Source organism: Dermacentor albipictus, chromosome 3 (genome assembly GCF_038994185.2).
Source record: "Dermacentor albipictus isolate Rhodes 1998 colony chromosome 3, USDA_Dalb.pri_finalv2, whole genome shotgun sequence".
NCBI classification, from domain to species: Eukaryota; Metazoa; Arthropoda; class Arachnida; order Ixodida; family Ixodidae; genus Dermacentor; species Dermacentor albipictus.
The window spans coordinates 39,623,280-39,645,713 of record NC_091823.1 but is presented as its reverse complement, the minus strand read 5'-3'; the positions used below and the strand labels follow the sequence as shown (position 1 = coordinate 39,645,713).

The following is a 22,434-nucleotide window of genomic DNA, read 5'->3' as shown; positions in this document are numbered from 1 at the left end:
ACTTCGCATTTCGGACAACTCGCCATCGCTGCCAACTCTGGCATAGCAGACCTTACTCAACAGTCACGTGCGTACACGCGTATACGCGGTACGGGTTTAGTATGACCGAGTTCCTTCTTAACGCGTGTTCGCTGCACCAAGCACAGACTTCTTATAGACCAAGTCAGGAATAGTAGGCGCGCAGCAGTGACACACGCTGCCGACTCGGCAGCGTTGCCGGCAGACAGGGCGCTCAATCTCCAGACACGCGCTCACGCGGCGGAGATTGCGCCATTCCTCCGACAAAGAGCGTCGTGGGCGCCTTATATACCGCACAGAGAAGCTTAGTCATTGCTCGTGGTGGGCACGCTCCCGCAGTTTAATCCTTTTTTCTCTCTCTCTTCTCAACAGACGCTCACGGGGGCAGCCAGTCGGCTTTCATGTATACGCGCCGCCGTCCAAAGGCGAGCTCCATTCACGAATGATCGTTAAGCTGGTTTTAAATGATGCGGGGCCGACGCGGGAGCGCAGTCAGTGAGTGAGCTGAGCGCGAAAGGGAACGACGGAGACACCTCCTTTCAAGAAACGCGCCTCCAGGAATGAAAAATAGCAATAATAGCGCATAAAAAAAAGATTAACAGAAAAGTCCCTGGAGGATGGAATGGAACTCGTGACCTTAGCGTCAACGACGTTGGCACTGCTGCGAGCGCGTGCCGCGCCGTAGCTTCACGGCGAGCCGGCGGCGTCTCCGCAATCCAGACTGAACCATCAAGCCGTAGCAACTTTCAATCGAGCCCAGTTGCCGTCTTTTTCTTTTTTTTTTCGCTTTCCCTCCTGGAGGAGTAACTGTTGACTTTTCTCCCAACTTTCTTTCTTTCTTCTGTTTTTTTTTTCTTCCTCTTTCGGCGCTTCTTTCTTTCTCTTTTGGTTCTTATGCACCACGCGCTCCTACGGCACTGAGCAAGATGTCACGCTCTGACGCACGCCTTGTTTCTGGTCGGATGGTCCACAGAAATTCGCGCACACACACCAGGGCAGGTCGACGCCGTTTTACGGGACCTAGGAGAAGAAGGTCCTTGCGCCGCCTGCGCCGAAGGGCAGCTCTCTCTCCTATATTTTTCTTTTCTTTCGAAATGTGTAATGCGTTTACCTTCGCGGCTCTAGGTGCTCTAGATATACCTCTTCCCCTGAACGTTACTTTCTTTTCTTTTTTACATAGCTCTTTCATTCTTATCCTCTCTCCCGTACTTTTCTTTCAGTCGGTGTGTGCGTCTGCTCTCGCGGTATCTATCGAGCGGTGCGCCGGCAAGGCCTTGGTAGAGCCTCATGAGGCGCACTGCTTTCTTCTCTTTCTCTCTCTGTCTCCGCTCGGCGTGCATCTATCCTCATGGCCATGGTCAGTGGGTGACGGCCATCAGACACGGACGATTTCTCGCCGCACGCATGCAAGCAAGCAAGCAAGCAAGCAAGCAAGCAAGCAAGCAAGCAAGCAAGCAAGCAAGCAAGCAAGCTGGCACTCTTTTCGTCCCGTTAGAGGAAGCCGCGCGTCCACCAGCTGTGGCCGTTTGGTGTGACGCGGCTTAGTATTAGCAGTAGCCATGTTTCTCCTGTGGGGGCCGTCGCCGGCTTTCACGCAACGGAGAACGTCGAGGTGCACCGCGCTTTGCGACTGTCCGCCTTGTGGCATCGACCCGTGTATCTGCAATCTCCGCACGGTCCTCCTCGCGTTCTTCTTTTGCCATATTCATCCCGCGCACTTCGTGATGGAGAGCACTCGGCAAGCACTCCCAGCTTAAGCACGGTATAGCTTACCGATATACTTGCGAATGAAAGGGTATAACCGATGTATGCTCTCAGTGACAACCTAGGATGACACCTTGGGCGGAACGAACTATGGGTGACATCAAAGAAGGGAGAGGTGAAGGCCGAGGATTCGCGCTGCTATTAAGCTAAGTCGGTTAGGCATAGAAGCAGGAATTAAAGCGGAAGGAAACTCTAAAAGCGCAGTCGACAGGATGGAGGGTGGCGATTATTTTTGCCCCCGCAACTCGAACGCTTTCAACTCGCGGTTTCGCGTCGCTGTCTTTTGCGGGACTGAATTGTAGAGGATAAGGAAGAAACATTGAACGGAAGATGATAGGCGTAACGTTAGGCGATAGAAATAGGGCAGCATATATTGGTAGGCAAGCCGGACAGTTCATATTCTACATGAAGGAAGGAAGGAAGAAAGAAAGAAAGAAAGAAAGAAAGAAAGAAAGAAAGAAAGAAAGAAAGAAAGAAAGAAAGAAAGAAAGAAAGAAAGAAAGAAAGAAAGAAAGAAAGAAAGAAAGAAAGAAAGAAAGAAAGAAAGAAAGAAAGAAAGAAAGAAAGCAGGGATGCTAATCACAAAGGCGTTGGGTTCGCTATCCTTGAGATTCCCAACAAAGGCAGTTTGACAGGTTATGTAGTGAGTAGTACAGATAACCCATAGTCTGTAGAGTAAGGCACTGGATTCCTGCGTAGCGATAGAAAAGCATTCAAGTGAGGCAGAGGCCTCGGTGGTGCTGCGAGACAACGGAATTTGGATTCATGTGCTGTGTTCGGCTCACACAGTGTAGCTTTAGTTGTATATCTCTAGGAGAGACGTTCGCGTTGAAGTTAGCATAAATCAGCTAGTGATAATGATCATTACCCTTCGTGAGACCTCCGCGTGTTTTCACATTTAGCGGCCGGCGCCACTTCTGTATCGCTTCTTTAACATAGCTTGATGCAGCCGTCATCATCTCTCTGCCTCCCCCCCCCCTTCTCTCTCTCTCTCTCTCTCTCTCTCTCTCTCTCTCTCTCTCTCTCTCTCTCTCTCTCTCATATATATTCATATGCTGCCTATGAGCAGCCTGTATTTGACAACTCTACGTTAGATCCTAAGTCCGCGGGCTATCTGTTGACATTCTATAGACCTACTGCCCCAACGGGTTACGTCAATTCCTGCCTGCAAGGTGACCATTTTATCAGTAAACACTATAAGACGCCCCTCGCAGGCAAGAATGGATGGTCGCCTAATTTGGGTTTGTCTTGAACGTATATGGGTAGCGAATACAAGCACAATGCGGAAGACTGGTACACACAGAAAAGGGATGCATGCACACATAATCTGCTCACGGTTTAACGGCGACTTTCATGCCATTATGCCGGATTTTTTCATTGATCCGCGTGCAGGCACACGGAGTATACTGAAGAAACAAAAAAAGCGATAAAGATTTAGCTAATTTCACTTGTTTTGCTGCAATGTCGACTCAGAAACGACGCATGCCGTGGCTTTGCAAGGCCGTAAGCGGACGCGTTAAATCATCGTCGCGCTATCACCGCATAGACCAGCTTCTAAAGCCACGGAGCGCTGTACACGACCCGGCCCGACTCACTGACCGTGAACGTACCAAAAAAGCAGCCGTTCCAAATCTCTGTCGCAACTTGCCCGAGCGCGTTCACCCGACACGACCTCCCATCGATGTCGAAAGAACGAAGCGCTTTCGTGTCACCGCGGCTTCTGTAACAGGGCCGGCGGCCAGCACACGGGACGATGGCCCGTTCCTCCTGAAACAGTTTGCTCCCAGCCGTCCTTCTCTCATCGCGCCAGATAGCGCGGCGCGGCAGTGCACTATACTATAGAAGGTTCCGCGAGCGTCTTGTCGAACGCCGAAATCTCCGCTCGGCCAACGAACGATTGACTCGTTTTCTGTTGCGCAAATGGAGAGGGCGGGGGGGGGGGGGGGGGGGGGGCGACGCAAGCGCTGCTATAAGGCCTCCACGCCGTTGGTGTTACGCTCAACACACAACACGGGCAGTTGGTTCTTTCCTCGTGCGTGCCCTCGTCTGACAGCCACGGCGGGAAGAAGCACGCGACAACGGGCGCGCCGCTGATTTTCCGGCACGTGAGCTCTCAGCTCGTCGAAGAGGGGAGGCGCACGCACCACGCGCGCCTGCGGGCGGCGATGGCCGAGTCGCGATGTGCCACGCACGCTTGCAGCAGCAGCAGCAGCGAACGCGAAGGCCCACAGACCGGTGTCCCCTGGCTTGGCTCGATTAATATTCCGTGCGGGTTCGGCGAGGAGGACGCAGAAGAGGGTGCGTGTGTGTGGCACATGCACGACGCTATAAGCTTCCGCAAACGAACGGCGAGCCACCCGTGCGTGCGGAGACGGCGGCGTGCGCGTTGTCGGCCCGCTCTTGACACTGAACCGCGCGCCCGACTTCCGCCACGGCCGGGAAGGTCAGCCGGAAAGCAAGTTGGTTGTAGGCTACAGCTCCCCAGCCACGTCTCGCTATACGGCTGCAGGCGATTGAGGGCCGCGTGGTCACTTGCGCCGCCGTTCACACATACGCTCACACGCAACGGCGTATACGAGGCATGCAGGACGAGCGGCCAACCGCATTCTTGGAAGTCCAGAGACGTCGCTCCGTCCCTTCTGACGTACTACTTCAGCATGCGAACTGTCGTGGTGGGCAAAATGTCGCGCAGGACAAGCACGTCTGCTGATCCAGCTTCTTATTTAACTGGCTGATTATTAGGGCTTAACATCCCGAATAAACTCTTAAGCAATCAGGGTCGCTGCTTTAGAAGGCTCGGGATTAATTTAGTCTATCTGGAGCCAAACCCAGGAGTCTGATTCCCTGTGGTCACACCCAGAGTCCCAGGTAGTCAAAATTAATACGAAGCGCTCCTCTGCGGCGTCTCTAATAGCCCCATAGTTGATTTGGCACGTTAAACTGCATTAATGAAGTAGGAGGAAGAGGACGAAAAGTAGGAGGAGGAAAGAAAGGAGGAAAAGAAGTAAGGAAAGGTAGGGAGGTCAAGCAGACGCAAGTCTGATTTGCTACTCTACACGGGGAAAGGGTTTAAGGGATGAAAATAAATAAAGGAGAGGGAGGGAGGAAAGTACTATCATTGTGAAAACGTGCGGTTGCCCATCACTTCATGCCTACAATTGGTCACTGAGGCCAGTCGATTTCATGAATCGTAGCAATGCCCGCGTCGCTTTGTAAGCCTGCGATGCGTGGGGCCATGGTCCAAGAATCTTTTTTTCTGAAAATGGTCTGCTGTCTAATCGGTTTAGCACACTTCGCAGAACGTCGCGTTCGATGTCACAGAGATCACAAAAGCACAACACTTGCTCCATCGTCGGTTCACAGTTGCATGAATCACATATAGATGTGTCGGACATTCAAATAAGGAATGAGTAGGCTTTCGTAAAAGCCACCCCTAACCATATGCAGTACAGTAAAGTTCCATCACGGCGGGAGAAGTGCGGTGAATTCTGCAAATTCAATGTAGGATCCAGCCGGTGGAGATGACAGTTGGAGAAATATGGGGTGTTCCACGAAGTTTCAGTCTCGGTTTGAGCCAGTGAGCGAAGGCCCCTCGCAGCGTGTGTCTTTTATAAGGGCATATTAACTGTCAGGTGTCTTTGCGGGCTGACCGGGTGGCATCATCCGCAAGGTCATTACCGACGATGCCACAGTGCCCCGGAAGTCATTGGAAAACGATGTCATGTCCGTTTATGAGACCTTGAGGGAGAGCCTCTCTAGTTTCAAGCGCCAATTGTTCATGCGTCTTGCGTCGTAAGGCTGACTGCAGACTCTGAAGGGCTGCCTTGAAAGTTTTTGCGTCTGCGATGTAATTCACCGCTGCACGTAGGCGCCAAATTGTGTTGCCGTCTAGAGGCGTTATGTGGGATACCTTGAACTTCATTGCGACTTGTAAGGTCGGGAGGATAACGGCGCCTGTGGAGCTGATGGCTGATATAGATCCATCAGTGTAAATGTGCTTTCTTTGTTGATATGCCTCGTTCAGTAATGACAATTGCAACTGTCTTAGAGCCAATGTGGAATGACAGGTATTCTTCGTAATTCCTGGAATTTTGAGGAGCACTTGTGGCTGGCACAGGCACTACAGAGGTAACAGTGGCCTTGCTGCTGATGTGAAGCCCGACGGAAAGTAGCCTTGATGTGTCACAAGTTTGGAAAATATGGCCTGACGTCTTTCTGCCGGCAAAGCAGCAATTTATAATATTGGTATGCGACACAGATGTTCAATGTGCGCTCTGAGGCTGTCAACTGCGGTGTATGTTGGAATCAAGTATGAATCAATCAGTTATAGATAAGTAAGTACACACGTATCCATAAATCCGTTAAGTGTCATTGTCCCTAACCTTAACATGGTCAGTCGCCACCCTAGTTTCTTTCCCTGCTTTCTCCAATGGAAGTTTGTTAACATTTGACTCGCGCGATCTGAACGTCACTTCCGCACTAAACTTCACTTCCTTGCGCATATGAACGCTCGAACGTAATATAAATCTTATTTCCAAGCTTTACGTGTAGATGCGACGTAAAGATGTGTGTGGTGAGTGTGTGTTGTACGATCCGACTGAGGAAGTGTAACTACTGGAAATATCTGCAAGTCGTTTGTTCCCGTAGCATACTTTATTACACAAATTCATGACCGCTCTGCTTCAACAGGATATAGCATCGAGTTTGGTGTAAGCGCGAGAAGACACATAGACGTGTATATTTAGCTTGGGTAAAGCACATTCCTTAGAGCTTTCGACGGGAATGCAGTAAGCACTTTTCTGTCTGTATCTAGGGTAAGACAACATATATGCAAGTGCAATGTTGAGCGATGCTGATAAATAAACCCGTTTTAATCATTAAGCAGCGAACGACCGAATGCGTCAGAGTACGCGGCGTGCGTACCTATTCTTCTTTTTGCTTATTACGACTGCACGAAGTAGTTGCCCACGCTGAGGCTCTTACCATCACCTCCAGCATTCGCGTAGCCATATATAATAAAACCTCCCCGTCCTCATTTCTTGGTCTTTTTTTTTTCTTTTCTCTTCACGATGGCTACGGCGCGCCGGATCATCATTTCTTTCTTATTTTTATCGCGGGGCCGTTTTCGCCTCTCTGCGCCCATAATTCATAAGGTATTGACTCTGCGTCGTACGCCGCAGGTTCTTCCTTTTATTTTCTCTTTATTTTTTCTTCCTCGCGTCCCATATGCAGCATTACCTCGTTTTATGCCCAACTTTTTCCTCCATCAAGCACCATAGCACACCGCGGCACCCTGTAAAGGCTGGCTAGCTACGCTCACGACACTGCGCCACGCTGCCATCGCCGACCAAGAAGCAAGATTTACGCTCGTGACGGAGGTTATCCGCGTGCACGCATAGATAGATACACAGGCCAGTTTCTCACGTCATGCGTGTGTGTGTGTGCCACAGCAATCAAAGAATTGCAGAAAATGTCGAAAATAGACGCTCGCGCCAGCTCCGTCCGTGAGGTGGAATAAGAAAGTGAGGGGTAGGGGTTGGGGCGGGTGAACCAAGAATCAGAAAGGAGTTTCGGGTTGCCGAAAGAAAGGCCCCGGCGTATTGCTGGCAATGCAACCTCTTCTTCTGCCATCGCAGGGAAATATAGAAAGATCGAGGAATATAGCCGAAGGGGGCGGTGCTCCTGTGGTGTAGCGGCGCACAAAAGCTGCGGCGCGTCTATTTATACACAATGCGTATACGCACGGAGGCCACATACTCTGTCCCGCCTCCCGTGGGCTTTTCGTTTACTTTTTCGTGCGACCGCGATGCGATGCATCTCGGGGTCGATCCCGGAGCCACGGAGCAGGTGGAGCGCGACGGTGCGGCCGAGCTCGGCGAGAGGTGGCAACGTTCGACCTCGCACCCGACGCCGTTCGTGTGCGCCTGTGTAATAAGCAGCAATGCGACTCGTGCCGGGTGGTTTGAGGGCGGCCCCCCTCCAGCCAAAGGGGTGAGTGCGGCAGGGCGGCCGATTCACTCGCAGAAGGCGCGTGTACATCGCCACCTCCCCCACCCTGCGGGGTCCTTGACTCTTCGTGGTACGAGCGAATAGCATTCGGGGATCATCTGCCTGTGAAACGAACGCGCATTTGAAGTGGGTCCTTCCGCGGGGGCGTCGCGGTCTGCGCGGGCGATCGGTTTCGATTCGCTTCGTGAAAAATGTCGCGACCACGATAGTGTTCCGTAACAGTATCGCGCAGCTCATCAAGCAAAGCTTTCCAGGCCCCCTTTTCTTTATTATTATTATTATTATGCGAAGCATATTACGAGGGCTCAACCCAGCTCCTCAGGCGCGGCGGTGACCATGAAATCACGTGACACCGTGACGTCACGACAGAGGAGAAGTGGCTTTGGCTCAACTCTTGCAAGACGGGCTGGGTGGGAATCGAACCAGGGTCTCCGGAGTGTGGGACGGAGACGCTACCACTGAGCCACGAGTACAACGCTTCAAAGCGGTACAAAAGCGCCTCTAGTGAATGCGGTGTTGCCTTAGAAACGCGCTGTTTCTAAGGCGTGCGTCTCTTGCTCAGGCGCACATTTCGTTGCCGCGCCGAACGCTGCTTTGCTCGACGCTCACCGCGTCCAATGCGGGGCGCGTAGTCGCTGCCCTGTAGCCCATTGTCTTACACCCCTTGGCGGGTCGACGGGAACGCTGTCGCGTTCCACTCTTGAAGGCGAAGAAGTAATGCATGAGTTGTTTCTTCGTCTAGCCGAACCAAATATAGCCAAGCAACAGCAGTTCACCAGGCTAAACAGTGGTTCAACAACTAAAATAAAGGCTAGTATGCTTCGCATCCTGGGCTTAACCTTACCTAAGCCACAGCCATTTTTTATTATTATTATTATTATTATTATTATTATTATTATTATTATTATTATTATTATTATTATTATTATTATTATTATTATTATTATTATTATTAGGAGTGGATACCAAACGGCAACACTACGTAGTTGCGAATGACAAAAATCGGGCCCCTCGGTCCTCCTCCGTCTCGTTCAACGCTCAATAAGTTTATGCCAGTGAAGTTTTTTTTTTAGATACTATTTTCATTGACTTGGCTATAAAGGCTGCTTATTACGGGAAAAAGGAATGGTGAGTTTTTCTGTTTAGAATTTCGCGCAAGAGCCTCAAGAGTAGCACGCCAATGTAACCTCACAGATTTAATATTATTCTTTGTTTGGCTGTTCCAGCGCGTAGAAGCTTTTCAGAACTTGATATATTGACTCCTTTGTATCTATAGAATGTAACGTAATCGTTGTTTACTGATGAGCATTAAATTAAGTTTGAATAAACCTGCCAAAATCCCGGGCGTCACAACGTTTTTTAGCCGGCGTCGCTACTTGGCCTTCGTTCGTGTTTGTTTCTTTCCTGACTTACAAATCCGCGCACTCTCTCTTGTCCCCACACTTCCAACACTACATACAAGGTTTGCCTGGTAAACCTGCTTGCGCGGCATGTGGCGGCTTCCCGGATAATGCTCACATTCTGCGGCATTGTCCGGGGAGCCATATCGCTATTCAGGCTAGCCTTGCCAAACTCTCACCCACCCGTAGACCTGCAGCACTAAAGGAGTGGCTGGCGGACTCCTCCTCCGACTACGTACAAGCCATGATCGAGCTCGCCATAACGCTCGGCTTGGCAGACAACTAGAACAGTGCGGGTGAACCTGGACCGGGGTTCTTGAATAAAGTTCTCTCTCTCTCTCTCTTTCATCTGAAGGTGAGAGCGGCCGCTTAGCTATTGCAGAAGCTTGATTTGTTATTGCAACTTACCTTACTATAGTTGGTTAATGTTCCTTTAAACGTTTTTTAAGCTAAATTTCATCCTCGATATTCTGGGGCGTATGAAAGTGAAATATCATCTTCGCGTTAGTAATCGTCAAATTGCTGAAGCAGAAAGAGTCGCCGCAAGAAAACACACAATCAGTCCCCATCTAGGACTCCGTACCGCGATCACGACACATGAGACGTCGCTGCACTATTGTCACGACGTCGTTTTAATCTTGTAGCCATCGTGTCGTGTCTTCGTCGTGTCATTGTCGCTCTTGAGCCAGTTTCTTCAGCATATCAACAATGATTGTCACATTTGTGATTGACGTTATCATTCCTTCTCAATTCATGAACCGCAACTCATTCCGATACAACTCGTATCTGTGATCTTTTGTGCGAATTAAATGAACCTAAACAAAGGGGCAAACTGAAGTCAAAAGGTATGGCGAATATTACAACGTCAAACATTCGAGTCTGATGTCAACACCAGCGAACGCCCTTCTTGCTATCCTATGATCTTGAACTCGAGTAGCTTGACATTGCCACGTACGTACTGCTCATTGCGAGGTCGAGGGCTCGATTGCCGGATTTTACTCGTTCAGGCTCTGTAGGCACGTCGTAGCCTCTTTCGCTAAAGAGCAAAAAAAGAAAAAAAAACTACGTGTAACTGTGTATACACACCTCCATTTAACCGAAATGGCCTGCCACCCACATCGTCTCTCGCGTCCTCAAAGGATACGGAGACCTACTTCTGAGCAGATTTTAAGCAGATATGCGTAGCCCTTGGAAATCTGCGCAATCTGCACCGGTCTTATCTGCAAACCTGGGCAAGAAATTTTATTGTGTCAATCTTATACCTGCCTTTCCTCGCGCCAATGCACCTCATCGGCCGGCGCGGGGTATCTGTGCGCGGCTCCTCCGGCGGTGTATTTAGTTTACTGGTTTTCTGCTGGAATGGCGCGGCACACATAAGCCAGCTCCGAAAGGGGTCAATTGAGGCCCCGCGCCAGCAGAAGCTGCGCCGTTGTTGATGACCCCCCCCCCCCCCGTCCACCTCCTCCTTCCCCCCATACCAGCACCACATACCCGCACCAACCACTCTGACTTCTCGGCGATCTTATTTTCGCCCGTTTTTCTCAACGCGAGCACGAAAGAAGGAGAAGGCGAAAGAGAGAGAGAGAGGCGGAGGTGGTTGAAGTCGGCTGCCGGTCACGAGGGGAGGGTTGTCGAGTCGTCGGCACTTCTTCTCCGGTCGCGTGTTAGCCTCATTTCGGAAGGTTGGCCGCTCTCGGAGCCCAAAACGAAGACGAGCCGAGCAAGAAGAACAAGAAGAAACGGCTTGCGCGCGCGCGTGAGCTCGCTCCTATTTGGACTGCAATTAAACGCGGTCAGCGTGGCGCCTGCGGCAATCGTATAGCGGCGCGAGCGCTGAGCGCGCGCGGCGCGGAAAAAACGCGGTTCCTGACGGGACGAGGAAACGAAGCGTAAAAACGAAGAGAGAAAAAGAAGCGAAGAACAACGGGACCTTGGCAAGCATCTGCTGCTTGCTCTTGGTGGATGACAACGATGTCCTCGGTATACCTACCTCTCCGAATTCGCCGATATTCGCTGTCCGAGAGTTTCGAGCTGCTTGTTAAGCTCGATCTCGACTCACGGCTCATGCTTTTGTCATTCGGTGAAATCAGCGTAGAGCTTACCTTGTATTTCACTCAGCCGCTCGCTCCCTAGCTCCGATTAAATAAAGGTTTTATCACACTTGTATTCATCCGTCACCCAGCAGAGTCACTCAGGTAATCTTTGATTCGATGAGAGAGAGATAGGTAGATAAAGTAGGATAAGTATATCAGTCCAGTTGCCTTCAAGAAACGCATTAGCTCTTTGGTGGCCTTGTGTATACTAGAGTTCTTCGGCTAAGGTCTTTGCTTCCGAGTAGTGTCTGTCGTCTGAGTGGGTGAAACTCGTAACCGGAGCATATCGCTGAGACTCGAAGTATGGAGAGTGGTACGGCGTGTGCTCTATAGTTTCGACACATCCGCAAGGTTGACATGCGACGCTATTGGCCATGAGGAATGACTAAGTGTTCGGGAATGCAACACCCAAGTACATCCGGCACGCCCAAGTTCTTTTGTTTCTTCTTTTTCTTTTTCTTCTTCGACGGGAGAGTTCGGTTAGGATGTCTGGCCACGTGAACATCATCGGGAGCAGCTGAGATCCGTCTCATTTCATTGCAGAAATTTGATGCAAGTCAAATCAATAACAGGTTAACCTTATCGAGGACTACTTGCTCGCAACCTGGTGCGAGAGATGTCGAAGAGCAAACTCACTCTCCCTCAAACGAGTAACTCACGTGGTCTGTTTTTCGCTGAAGTAAGCAAGATGAGAGCCATGTAGGCCGGGAAAATGTGAGCATATCTATTGTAACTCTTTTCCTTTCCTCACTTCGCCAGTGGTCGGACTGGCACTGCACCCATATTACCACGATCAGCCGGCTGTGAATGCTGGATGATAAGAACGCAATAGATTCTCGAGCAATGTGAATCCTTACATTACGCCGGTCCTGTTGTCACTCGCTCGCGCTCTGACTAATGCAATTAGAGAGAGGCTTGATCCACTCGCACTCTCCCACTCCCTCTTACGCACTCGAGTCACCGTTACGCTATAGGTGCTCCCTTTCGCCTCGCTTAGCTTCATCGTAAGTGTTGCGCGAGCAGGCAGGCACGCACACGAAGCCGCTGAGCAATAAAAGACGCGCGGCCATTGGCCTTAACGTTGTTCGACGTGCTTCTCGGGCGGCTTTAACGACGTGCCATTAAGGACCCGCTTGGGGCGCTATAGGCCTATAGGTTTCGGCAGCTGGAACTCTGTGATACTTTGCAAAAGTCGTTTGAGCTAATGGGTCACCAGGAAAAACATAGCACGCTTTTTGTTCCCAGTGAACCAAATGTGCAGAGGCGTGTGCGATGTACTCATTTTTTTATGCGAAGCATATTACGAGGGCTCAACCCAGCTCCTCAGGCGCGGCGGTGACCATGAAATCACGTGACACCGTGACGTCACGACAGAGGAGAAGTGGCTTTGGCTCAACTCTTGCAAGACGGGCTGGGTGGGAATCGAACCAGGGTCTCCGGAGTGTGGGACGGAGACGCTACCACTGAGCCACGAGTACAACGCTTCAAAGCGGTACAAAAGCGCCTCTAGTGAATGCGGTGTTGCCTTAGAAACGCGCTGTTTCTAAGGCGTGCGTCTCTTGCTCAGGCGCACATTTCGTTGCCGCGCCGAACGCTGCTTTGCTCGACGCTCACCGCGTCCAATGCGGGGCGCGTAGTCGCTGCCCTGTAGCCCATTGTCTTACACCCCTTGGCGGGTCGACGGGAACGCTGTCGCGTTCCACTCTTGAAGGCGAAGAAGTAATGCATGAGTTGTTTCTTCGTCTAGCCGAACCAAATATAGCCAAGCAACAGCAGTTCACCAGGCTAAACAGTGGTTCAACAACTAAAATAAAGGCTAGTATGCTTCGCATCCTGGGCTTAACCTTACCTAAGCCACAGCCATTTTTTCTTGTCATCGTGCTTTTTTTTTTTGAGCGTAGCCTATAAGGTGTCCTAATCGCCGAGAAGAATAACGACCGCAAGTTCTGCACAGATATTTCGCACGATGCCCTCGTCTAAAGTGGAAGCCGTGTAGCGCCTCAACTCCCTTTCAACTGCATGACCAGATTTCTGGACTATGTGCAGTATGCTTGTGTCGAACACAGCGAATTTGCAATGAAAACGACATTAGCACCGGAATATGAATGGCCTACTGTTTATTGTTTTGTTTCTCCTTTTTTTCTTTCTTTCTTTCTTTCTTTCTCTGTTTCTATCTTCCTTCCTTCCTTCCTTCCTTCCTTCCTTCCTTCCTTCGTGCATTTTGTTGGGTTTTTTTTTCCTTCTAGAGACCAAACATTATGTCTGTGATTTGTTCTCGTTCTACAATAGAGCCTTCCAGAGATGCTTATTTGTGATCTTTGCCATGGAAGGTGGTCAGTGCATCAGCACGAGAAGAGAGGACTGGGTTAGTTGGATTACGTTTCTGATGTAACCATGCAAAGTAGAGCCCGGACGGGGAAGATGCGAGGCTTCAAATTGTAAAAACTTGCAGTTTCTATGTGTCGCCTACATTTCTAGACAAGGATGCCTGCAAGGTGTATGTATCGAGATCAGTTAAGCCATTTTAGATGTCTCTTAAGGGCATTCTCACATAGCAAGAAAACTGTTTGATAATATCATGCTTAAATGCTGCACTGTCGAGATCATGAACCGTACCATGCAAGTTAGTTTTCTATGTGCAGGTGGAGCGACTCGGTTACTCTGGGATTGCCTGCGCAGTGAGCGCGTGCACTTGAATCTATACTTGGGACACCTCAGTAGTGGCCGACTGACTGCGTTGACGGAGCTTAACACGTCCCTTGCGCGCACTTCACCAGTAGAAGCGCACCAAGCCCAATCAAAGGTCGACGCCATCAACATAGCACTCTCACTCCGCCTCTCATCATCACACCAAGCCCCAGTAGCCCCGGACAGTGGGCTAAAATGAAATAAATGTTATCTGTCTCTCTCTCTATTTCTCTGTTTGTCTCTCTGTTTGTCTCTTTCTCTCTCAGAGATTCTTTGAAAAGATAAAATTCGCTGGACGGAAGCACTTTAATGAACACTTCCTTTCCCGAAATAAGGACAAATATGTAGTGATTGCGTACGTGCGCTCGGTATTACACCGTCTAAAAAATGGCAGTGCCAAAAAAGTTTAGGTCAGTCTTTCAGTGCTCAGTCTTTCACCGACGAAACTAAGTTCAGCAAAATTAGGGTATCTATCAACGAAAAAATTTACTTGTGCAAGAACTGTTCGTAAAGAATAAGAAAGAAAAAGAAAGAAAGAAAGAAAGAAAGAAAGAAAGAAAGAAAGAAAGAAAGAAAGAAAGAAAGAAAGAAAGAAAGAAAGAAAGAAAGAAAGAAAGAAAGAATACTTACGCTTCACACGTTCGTGAGAGCAGATGCAAACCAGTCGCGATGAGAAGTGTATCATCACCGAAAGCGGCTTGACAATAGTGAACAGCTCTCACGGATGAAATGTTTTGGGAACTGGGCTCGTGGTTCCCCGGGCTCAAAAGAAAAATGCGTCCTCTAAACTTCTCACTTTCTAACGGCGTAAGTTCGTGCAGCGGGGTTCACGTATCTGAGCTGCCTCGTAAGCATCATCGTAACCAACCGAATTGAGTCTATTGCGAAGCTCCAAAACGCTACTTTACTGCGAATGATACCCACTTACCCGCGTCTTACGTATAGTAAACCCGCTCCGAATTTTTATGCGAAGCATATTACGAGGGCTCAACCCAGCTCCTCAGGCGCGGCGGTGACCATGAAATCACGTGACACCGTGACGTCACGACAGAGGAGAAGTGGCTTTGGCTCAACTCTTGCAAGACGGGCTGGGTGGGAATCGAACCAGGGTCTCCGGAGTGTGGGACGGAGACGCTACCACTGAGCCACGAGTACAACGCTTCAAAGCGGTACAAAAGCGCCTCTAGTGAATGCGGTGTTGCCTTAGAAACGCGCTGTTTCTAAGGCGTGCGTCTCTTGCTCAGGCGCACATTTCGTTGCCGCGCCGAACGCTGCTTTGCTCGACGCTCACCGCGTCCAATGCGGGGCGCGTAGTCGCTGCCCTGTAGCCCATTGTCTTACACCCCTTGGCGGGTCGACGGGAACGCTGTCGCGTTCCACTCTTGAAGGCGAAGAAGTAATGCATGAGTTGTTTCTTCGTCTAGCCGAACCAAATATAGCCAAGCAACAGCAGTTCACCAGGCTAAACAGTGGTTCAACAACTAAAATAAAGGCTAGTATGCTTCGCATCCTGGGCTTAACCTTACCTAAGCCACAGCCATTTTTTTTTTCTGATCTCATCTTTGTCTTCGACTTCGTTTCTATTCCCTTGGCAGAAATTGCACCATTGCTTGTCGCATAGATCTCACAGTTGAGTTCATAAACGCAGAGAATTAAAATTTTGTCCTTTGTAATTCCTGAGCATGACTTTTTTACGCGCTAAAAAAAAAAAGCAACGAAGAATTTCTGCTATGGGCGAATTGCTGCGCTTCGTGATCTCTTAATTGATATTGCACGTTGTGGACGGCGGGAAGTGTATCACATTATATTGTAAATATTTACGCTCATTAATAAACAAAGATGTTGAAATGCACTGGAACAAGAGAACGTGGATATTTCTTTTGCTTTTCGCAATATCGCTCGTCATATATCAGCTCAAACATGCCCACTTCACTGTTCTTCCACTCTTATTCCTGATAAATATGTCCGCGGTCTGAAAGTAAAATCCCACAGTTCCTCATAACATAAACGTATTAGTGTAATGCGATAGCATGTTATCAGAACCGGCCCGCGTTTCACAAAAACCAGATTAAACCGTTTGCGAGGACGCACATCAAGCAATGGTATCAGAATTGGCCAACCCAGGCCTTTCATTACGTTTCCTTCAGAATGCACTGGATATAGTTCGACGCGACAGCAACAACGAAGTCCGGTAAGTATCTCGCATAATGCAATTACGTTATTTTTTTTATCCATATCTGGACTTCCTCTGTCTACCTCCCCTGGATGTCGTGCGAGAATCATAACGCTGTATGACTCCGGTTTATGTAGCGCTGACTTTTAACCAACGATGCAGTGCTAGGGATGACATATGGATGAGCTCATATAATAGCGCTAAGGACGAGGCCAAAAAAAGAACACATACGACAGGACGAGCGCTGTTCATTTTGTTCCTTTCGTCCTCGTTATTAACGCTGTTATGTGAACACTGTCGAGAGAAATCAAGTCACTCAACTCAACGTATAGTTAATCGCAACTCTGTTCCGCATACTGGAATTTCATGACCAGGTGGCGCATTTGGTCAATCATTTCTATTATGAAACCACTGTTCATATTAAAACAGGTAATTGTTTAAGCATGTAGGATAGTAAAGGAATTTTATTCATCTACTACAGGGATGACGGCTTCTTCAAGCAGCGATAAGCAAAATAAATAATCATACGATGCATGAATAAATATGGGTGGAGCCCCGTAGCTCTTTCCTGTAAGAAGTTTAAACTCGAATAGCCGTAGCAATATTCGACGCTTCTCTCTCTCTCTCTCTCTCTCCTAATTTGTATTCATAGTTTTAAGAATTCTGCTGAAACTTGTTTTCCAAACTCCTGCTCCGATGACGCGCATGTCGGCATTTGCGCGTACAGCTTCGCGAATGCTCAACAGCTACTAAACGCGTGCGTCAGCAACGATGCCCCGAATTTGGAGCTAGGAAGAAAGCAGCCATCACCCACGCTCGTGTCTCGCAAACTCCGTGAAGTACAGCGATGCACCGTCTTGCAAGCTTCTCCAAAGCTCACGTCACGTTGAATGCATGGGTGCCAGTTGGGGCTCGTCGTTCCTTTCAAATTCCCAATTTATCTCAAACGATCTTTAGAAAGGACATTTTTGAGGTTGGCTCTACAGCAAAGAACGTGTAGCGGGCGGCTATATTTCGCTCGGAAGCAGCGATAATTTCGACGTGGCAAGAACGTCTGTGCAAATGATACTCAATGTCTCTTCTAATTAGCACTGGCTGAGCAAGTAAAGCTTGAAAGCTTAAAGCTCAGCGTTGAAGCTTTACTTGTTGAGCCAGTGTGGATTAGCAGCGGCAGCGAGTATTCGCACACACGTTCTTGCTATATATACATACATACAAATATATATATATATATATATATATATATATATATATATATATATATATATATATATATATATATATATATATATATATATATATATATATATATATATATATATATATATAGAGAGAGAGAGAGAGAGAGAGAGAGAGAGAGAGAGAGGGATGAGTGCGCGTGAGTGCACATTCCCCCCAGAAGAAATACACTGATAAGTGAGTGTTGGCCAACCTGTAGCGCTCATTGCCACAGCGCGACCTACAATCGAACAGCGAAGTTTTACGTCCCTTGGCTTCTATTCTCGCGACTGTGCGCTAAGTGTAAGCGCGCTAATCAAATGTTCCACACATTGCACGCACAGTGTAGCGATTTTCGGGTGGGCACGCATGCCCCGCAAGCCCCGACGCCGAGCAGGTCGAGCAGCAGGTGTTCCGCATTCCGCGCTTATCGACTTGCAGCCCGCGAACGCCCGCGAGACGCGCGAGCTGCATACAAAAGAGGTCGAAGCGTTTTGCGCCGCGCGTTTTCCTCCCCGCACCAGCCTCGGCCGTAAAGTGACCTCATTACGTTGCGCAAATAGACCACCGTGTCATTTGCGTTTATTCACTCGCTCGTTCATTACGTAACGCCTTACGCGGCTATTTTTAAAGCGCAACTGTAGTGACTTTTCTTTCCTTTTCTTTCTTTTTTACACGCAACCGCATATGTTATACGTCTGTGTCGCGAGCGAGTGAGCGTTACTTATTCTTTTATCATTTCCTTCCTTCGACAAAAAATGGCTGTGGCTTAGGTAAGGTTAAGCCCAGGATGCGAAGCATACTAGCCTTTATTTTAGTTGTTGAACCACTGTTTAGCCTGGTGAACTGCTGTTGCTTGGCTATATTTGGTTCGGCTAGACGAAGAAACAACTCATGCATTACTTCTTCGCCTTCAAGAGTGGAACGCGACAGCGTTCCCGTCGACCCGCCAAGGGGTGTAAGACAATGGGCTACAGGGCAGCGACTACGCGCCCCGCATTGGACGCGGTGAGCGTCGAGCAAAGCAGCGTTCGGCGCGGCAACGAAATGTGCGCCTGAGCAAGAGACGCACGCCTTAGAAACAGCGCGTTTCTAAGGCAACACCGCATTCACTAGAGGCGCTTTTGTACCGCTTTGAAGCGTTGTACTCGTGGCTCAGTGGTAGCGTCTCCGTCCCACACTCCGGAGACCCTGGTTCGATTCCCACCCAGCCCGTCTTGCAAGAGTTGAGCCAAAGCCACTTCTCCTCTGTCGTGACGTCACGGTGTCACGTGATTTCATGGTCACCGCCGCGCCTGAGGAGCTGGGTTGAGCCCTCGTAATATGCTTCGCATAAAACTATATGACGGGGCTCACGTACTGAATATATCTGGGACCACTGTGTGCGTGTCCGGCGTTCTGTGTTAAACACGTTTGTCTAAGACACGTACTCCTATCAGTTCTATTAAAAAGCACTTATACCTTATACGCAGCTGCGTAACAAGGTGGTGGTGCTGGTTCAACAGGTGGTGTTACCTTGGCCCACTTGAAAGCAATTCCTTCTGCCCCTTAGTTACTATTACATATGTTATTCAACATATTAATAGTGTGCCCCCGGGCAAATCTCTCCAGGGTAGTTATAGAGCTCCTTTCTCTACCTCTCTCTCTTACGTTGTTAACCTTGGTTTTCAATCAACCATTGATCAACTCAGTTATCTCGATGTAAGGCAATAAACACGTGTAGAACGCCTTTCCTGATTTCTCCACACGCCTCAGGTAACACTACGGCTTAGATGTCCGCATGGGGCAGACCCCCTCCTCCGTAGGCGGCGTAACGCGTCTTTAATTTCATATTAAGCTCTGAGCATATCCAAACTAAGTATCCTACTGCACCCCACATTGACCAACTCGGTTTGCGTTCCACCCGCCGCGGTGGCTTAGCGGCTGTAGTGTTGCGCTGCGAAGCGCAAGGTCACGGGATCGAATCCCGGCCGCGGCCGCCACATTTCGATGGGGGCGAAATGCAAAAACGACCGTGCCTTCGCGCATTGGGGTCACGTTAAAGATGTACGCATGCTGCATTTCTTAGAAATGGGGGAAGCCACAGATCAATACGGTTTAGAACTGCAGTTATTCGTATAGGTGCGATCCAAGCGCGCGACCACTGCTCTTCATCGATTCGATGCCTTCCTTTTAGTGGATCGGACAGCTTATACCAAAATTCGTATAGCTTTCCCGCCGTTTTCCGAGGGACTGCTTACTCGTGACATCGAAATTCGTATATTTTATCGAATTCGTCACACGAGCAGGCACTATCTTTTTGCTCTGAGATGATAATCTCTGAGCAAAATGTTGAGGACCCTTGCAGGAGAGAGAGGGAGAGAGAGTTTAACGGCGGCTGGAGATGTCAGCCCTGCTATATGCAGGTATAACGATTGAGGGATAATATGTCCCCTATTCTCGCTTGCAACCGGCCGTACAGTCATGTTTGTCATTTTATGGCAACGTCGCTCACTCAAACTACCTCATTGAGCTATCAAATGAGAGCGGAGGCCATTTTTTGCGTCGTCTACTTTCACTCTGTCAGGTTGTGCCTCTCTTGTAAAGGGGACATATTACGTGGCGTCGCGTTCAAAACAATAAGATCGAATTATACCACTCACTAAAACATGGGCACACTTGATCATATTGAATGACATAGCTGTGTACTTTTACATTTCGAACACGCGACGGTTGAAGGAAATTGCTTATTTCACTTTTTTACTGCGTCTGTTATTTTGCTTGACACCACGGATATAGCTTGATTTTTAGTTCGAAAGTTGGCCCTATTGCGACATAAAACAAGTGAATCATCCTGTATGTTCTTGTATACATTAGAGAGCTTTATAATGGGGCCCCCAAACGTTTTGGGGACCCAATGAAATAGCGTCGAATCCACTGCGCATGCGCAAGACGCAAACTGCTTTTGGGTTTTGCGTCCAGCGCGCTATTTCACTGATCTATCGGGGGCCCCAAAAGCTTTGCGTCAACAAACTTGGCCGCAGCCATCGAAGCGACGACTCTAACCTAGCACCAAACTGGACTTGATTCGTGGTAACGCGTGAAGTTCTTAAGCTAAGAGGAGTGACTGCGGTTATCGCTTTCCTTCAACTAGCGTGTGTTATGAATATTGATTCATAATATTGGTTCATATGGCTGCTGAAGGTGCGCACTGTTGGTTATTCAAACGTAAGCGCAAGAGATTGCTTACTTCTAATAGAATAGCCTCTATATTGTAATTAAAGGCGAAAACACTAATGTAAGAAAATTGCTGCTCTTATCATAAAATGGTGTATTTTATCTAATTATTTATAATACGTTTTCTTGGACGCTGTAGTGGTGCTGCAAGCGCAAGACGCTAACCGCAAACGCAAAGCCCTATTCTGAAACTCTTCGCTCATGCGTGCCCCAACGCTAATACCCGAAAGGTCTTTTGGGCCCCAAACTTTCGGGCGCCCTATTCTAAAACTCTAAATTATTATAATGTTCAATAAAGTGCAACAGGCGTCCAGGATGTGAATCATGGATAACAGATGGTAGTCCGGTGGGTGGCTTGGAAAGAGCCTCCGTTTATTTACTAAGAATCCTGTCGATCATGCAGCGTTGTTATCCTCAGATACGGCTGCGAACTGTATACGGGGGTCTTCCCGTAGATACCTTCATCTGTCTGCCCTTATAGTACTTACAGCAACATTTTACATTTTAACGCCCGCGACATTACGAGAAATAAGACTTTCCACAATTAGCGACACTTTTGAAAAAGTATCTGAGGTAAACTCACCGTATGTATTTTTTTTAGATTTCCTAAGAGCCGTACGAAATTTTCTAAACGAAGTAGAACGTATATTTTGCTCGCTCAGCAAAGGTATCACGCACAGGAGCATTGGCGTCTCAGAATTTCTCAACATTGTTGGCGTTATCAGCAAGAGTGGGAAACGAAAATCCTTGCACATAGAGAGATCATTTGTTTCCTAGTGTGACGTGCGGAAATAAATGCATATTTTAAATCGAAGAAAAGTACTGAACACAGCTCGAGAGCTGCGCGAGACGTGGCAGCCGCGCTGGGGCCAACTCGTTACAACGAAATTTTTTCGTGCCTGCTGTGCCAGTTCGCTCGGTTTCTCTCGCGGTTCCCAGAATGACTAGATGGTAAACGTAGCACTTGTATCGAAGAGTTGCGAACGAAATTTCCCTTTTATCTGAAGTGACGGTTAATACGTTTCTTTTCTTCGGTACCGCAAACTTCGTTATTGCGAGGTTGCGAAAAGTCTCGGAACGCTGGTAGTTTGTCAAACGGGTGAGAAACGCCACCGCGTATACTTACGGCCGGCAACATCCTGGCAACGGCGGCGGTGATCCGACTCGACGTTTCACAACACGGTCAAAGGCAGCGAGCAGTAGTCCACTCTATAGTCCAGCAAGGTCGGCACGAATCGAGCGGCGTATCGTCGGAAAGAAAAAAAGGAAAAACGTCCGTGGGCACAGGATCGGGCGACACAAACGGAGGTGCGGGAAGAGAGCCTTCCTTCGCGAACGCACAGAGTCGAAGTCGACGTGCGGAACGTCCGATCACTGCAGCGCGCGTTGGGGCGATAACCGATTCGGCGGTGCTCCTCCTACGCCGGGGCGGTGAACGCTGGCCCGCCGATGGTCGGCGGCGTCTGTTGCGAAGCGTCGACGACGTTGTGGCTCGTCGCAGGTCGTCGTGCGCCGCATCCACAGGGATCAATGCCAAGCCAGCAACTATTTCACCCTGAACTTGTTCTAGATTTTATACGACGGGCGGGCTCGGCCAGAGAGGAGGACTAGTCATGACCTTGTTTCCTTGTCTGCCGAGCCCGACCCCTCCCCCACCCCCCCTCTTACCCCACACCCAACCTTCTCGCGGCAACCGCCATCGCGCCGTTCGGCGCTGCTCGGGGCGCCGGCCGCCGCAGCCGCCTCGTGTTTGGGATGCCGGCTCTGAGTGGCAGCCGGAGAAGAAAAAAAAAGAAAGAAAATAAAACAGCCAAGTGAAAGATGGGCGCGAAGAAAACGCGTGTCCCGTGCCGGG

General features: G+C 49.1%; 1 protein-coding gene across 1 annotated transcript in view; it reads right to left on the bottom strand.

The window, feature by feature from the left end:
- Positions 1-22,148, bottom strand: part of LOC135902582 (uncharacterized) — a 39,260-nt gene extending 17,112 nt beyond the window's left edge. The window contains exon 1 of the mRNA XM_065432764.2: positions 21,706-22,148. Coding sequence (XP_065288836.2) covers positions 21,706-21,717 — 12 coding nt within the window. The 5' untranslated portion in view covers positions 21,718-22,148. The remainder of the gene's footprint in view (positions 1-21,705) is intronic.
- Between the last annotated feature and the right edge of the window lie 286 nt (positions 22,149-22,434).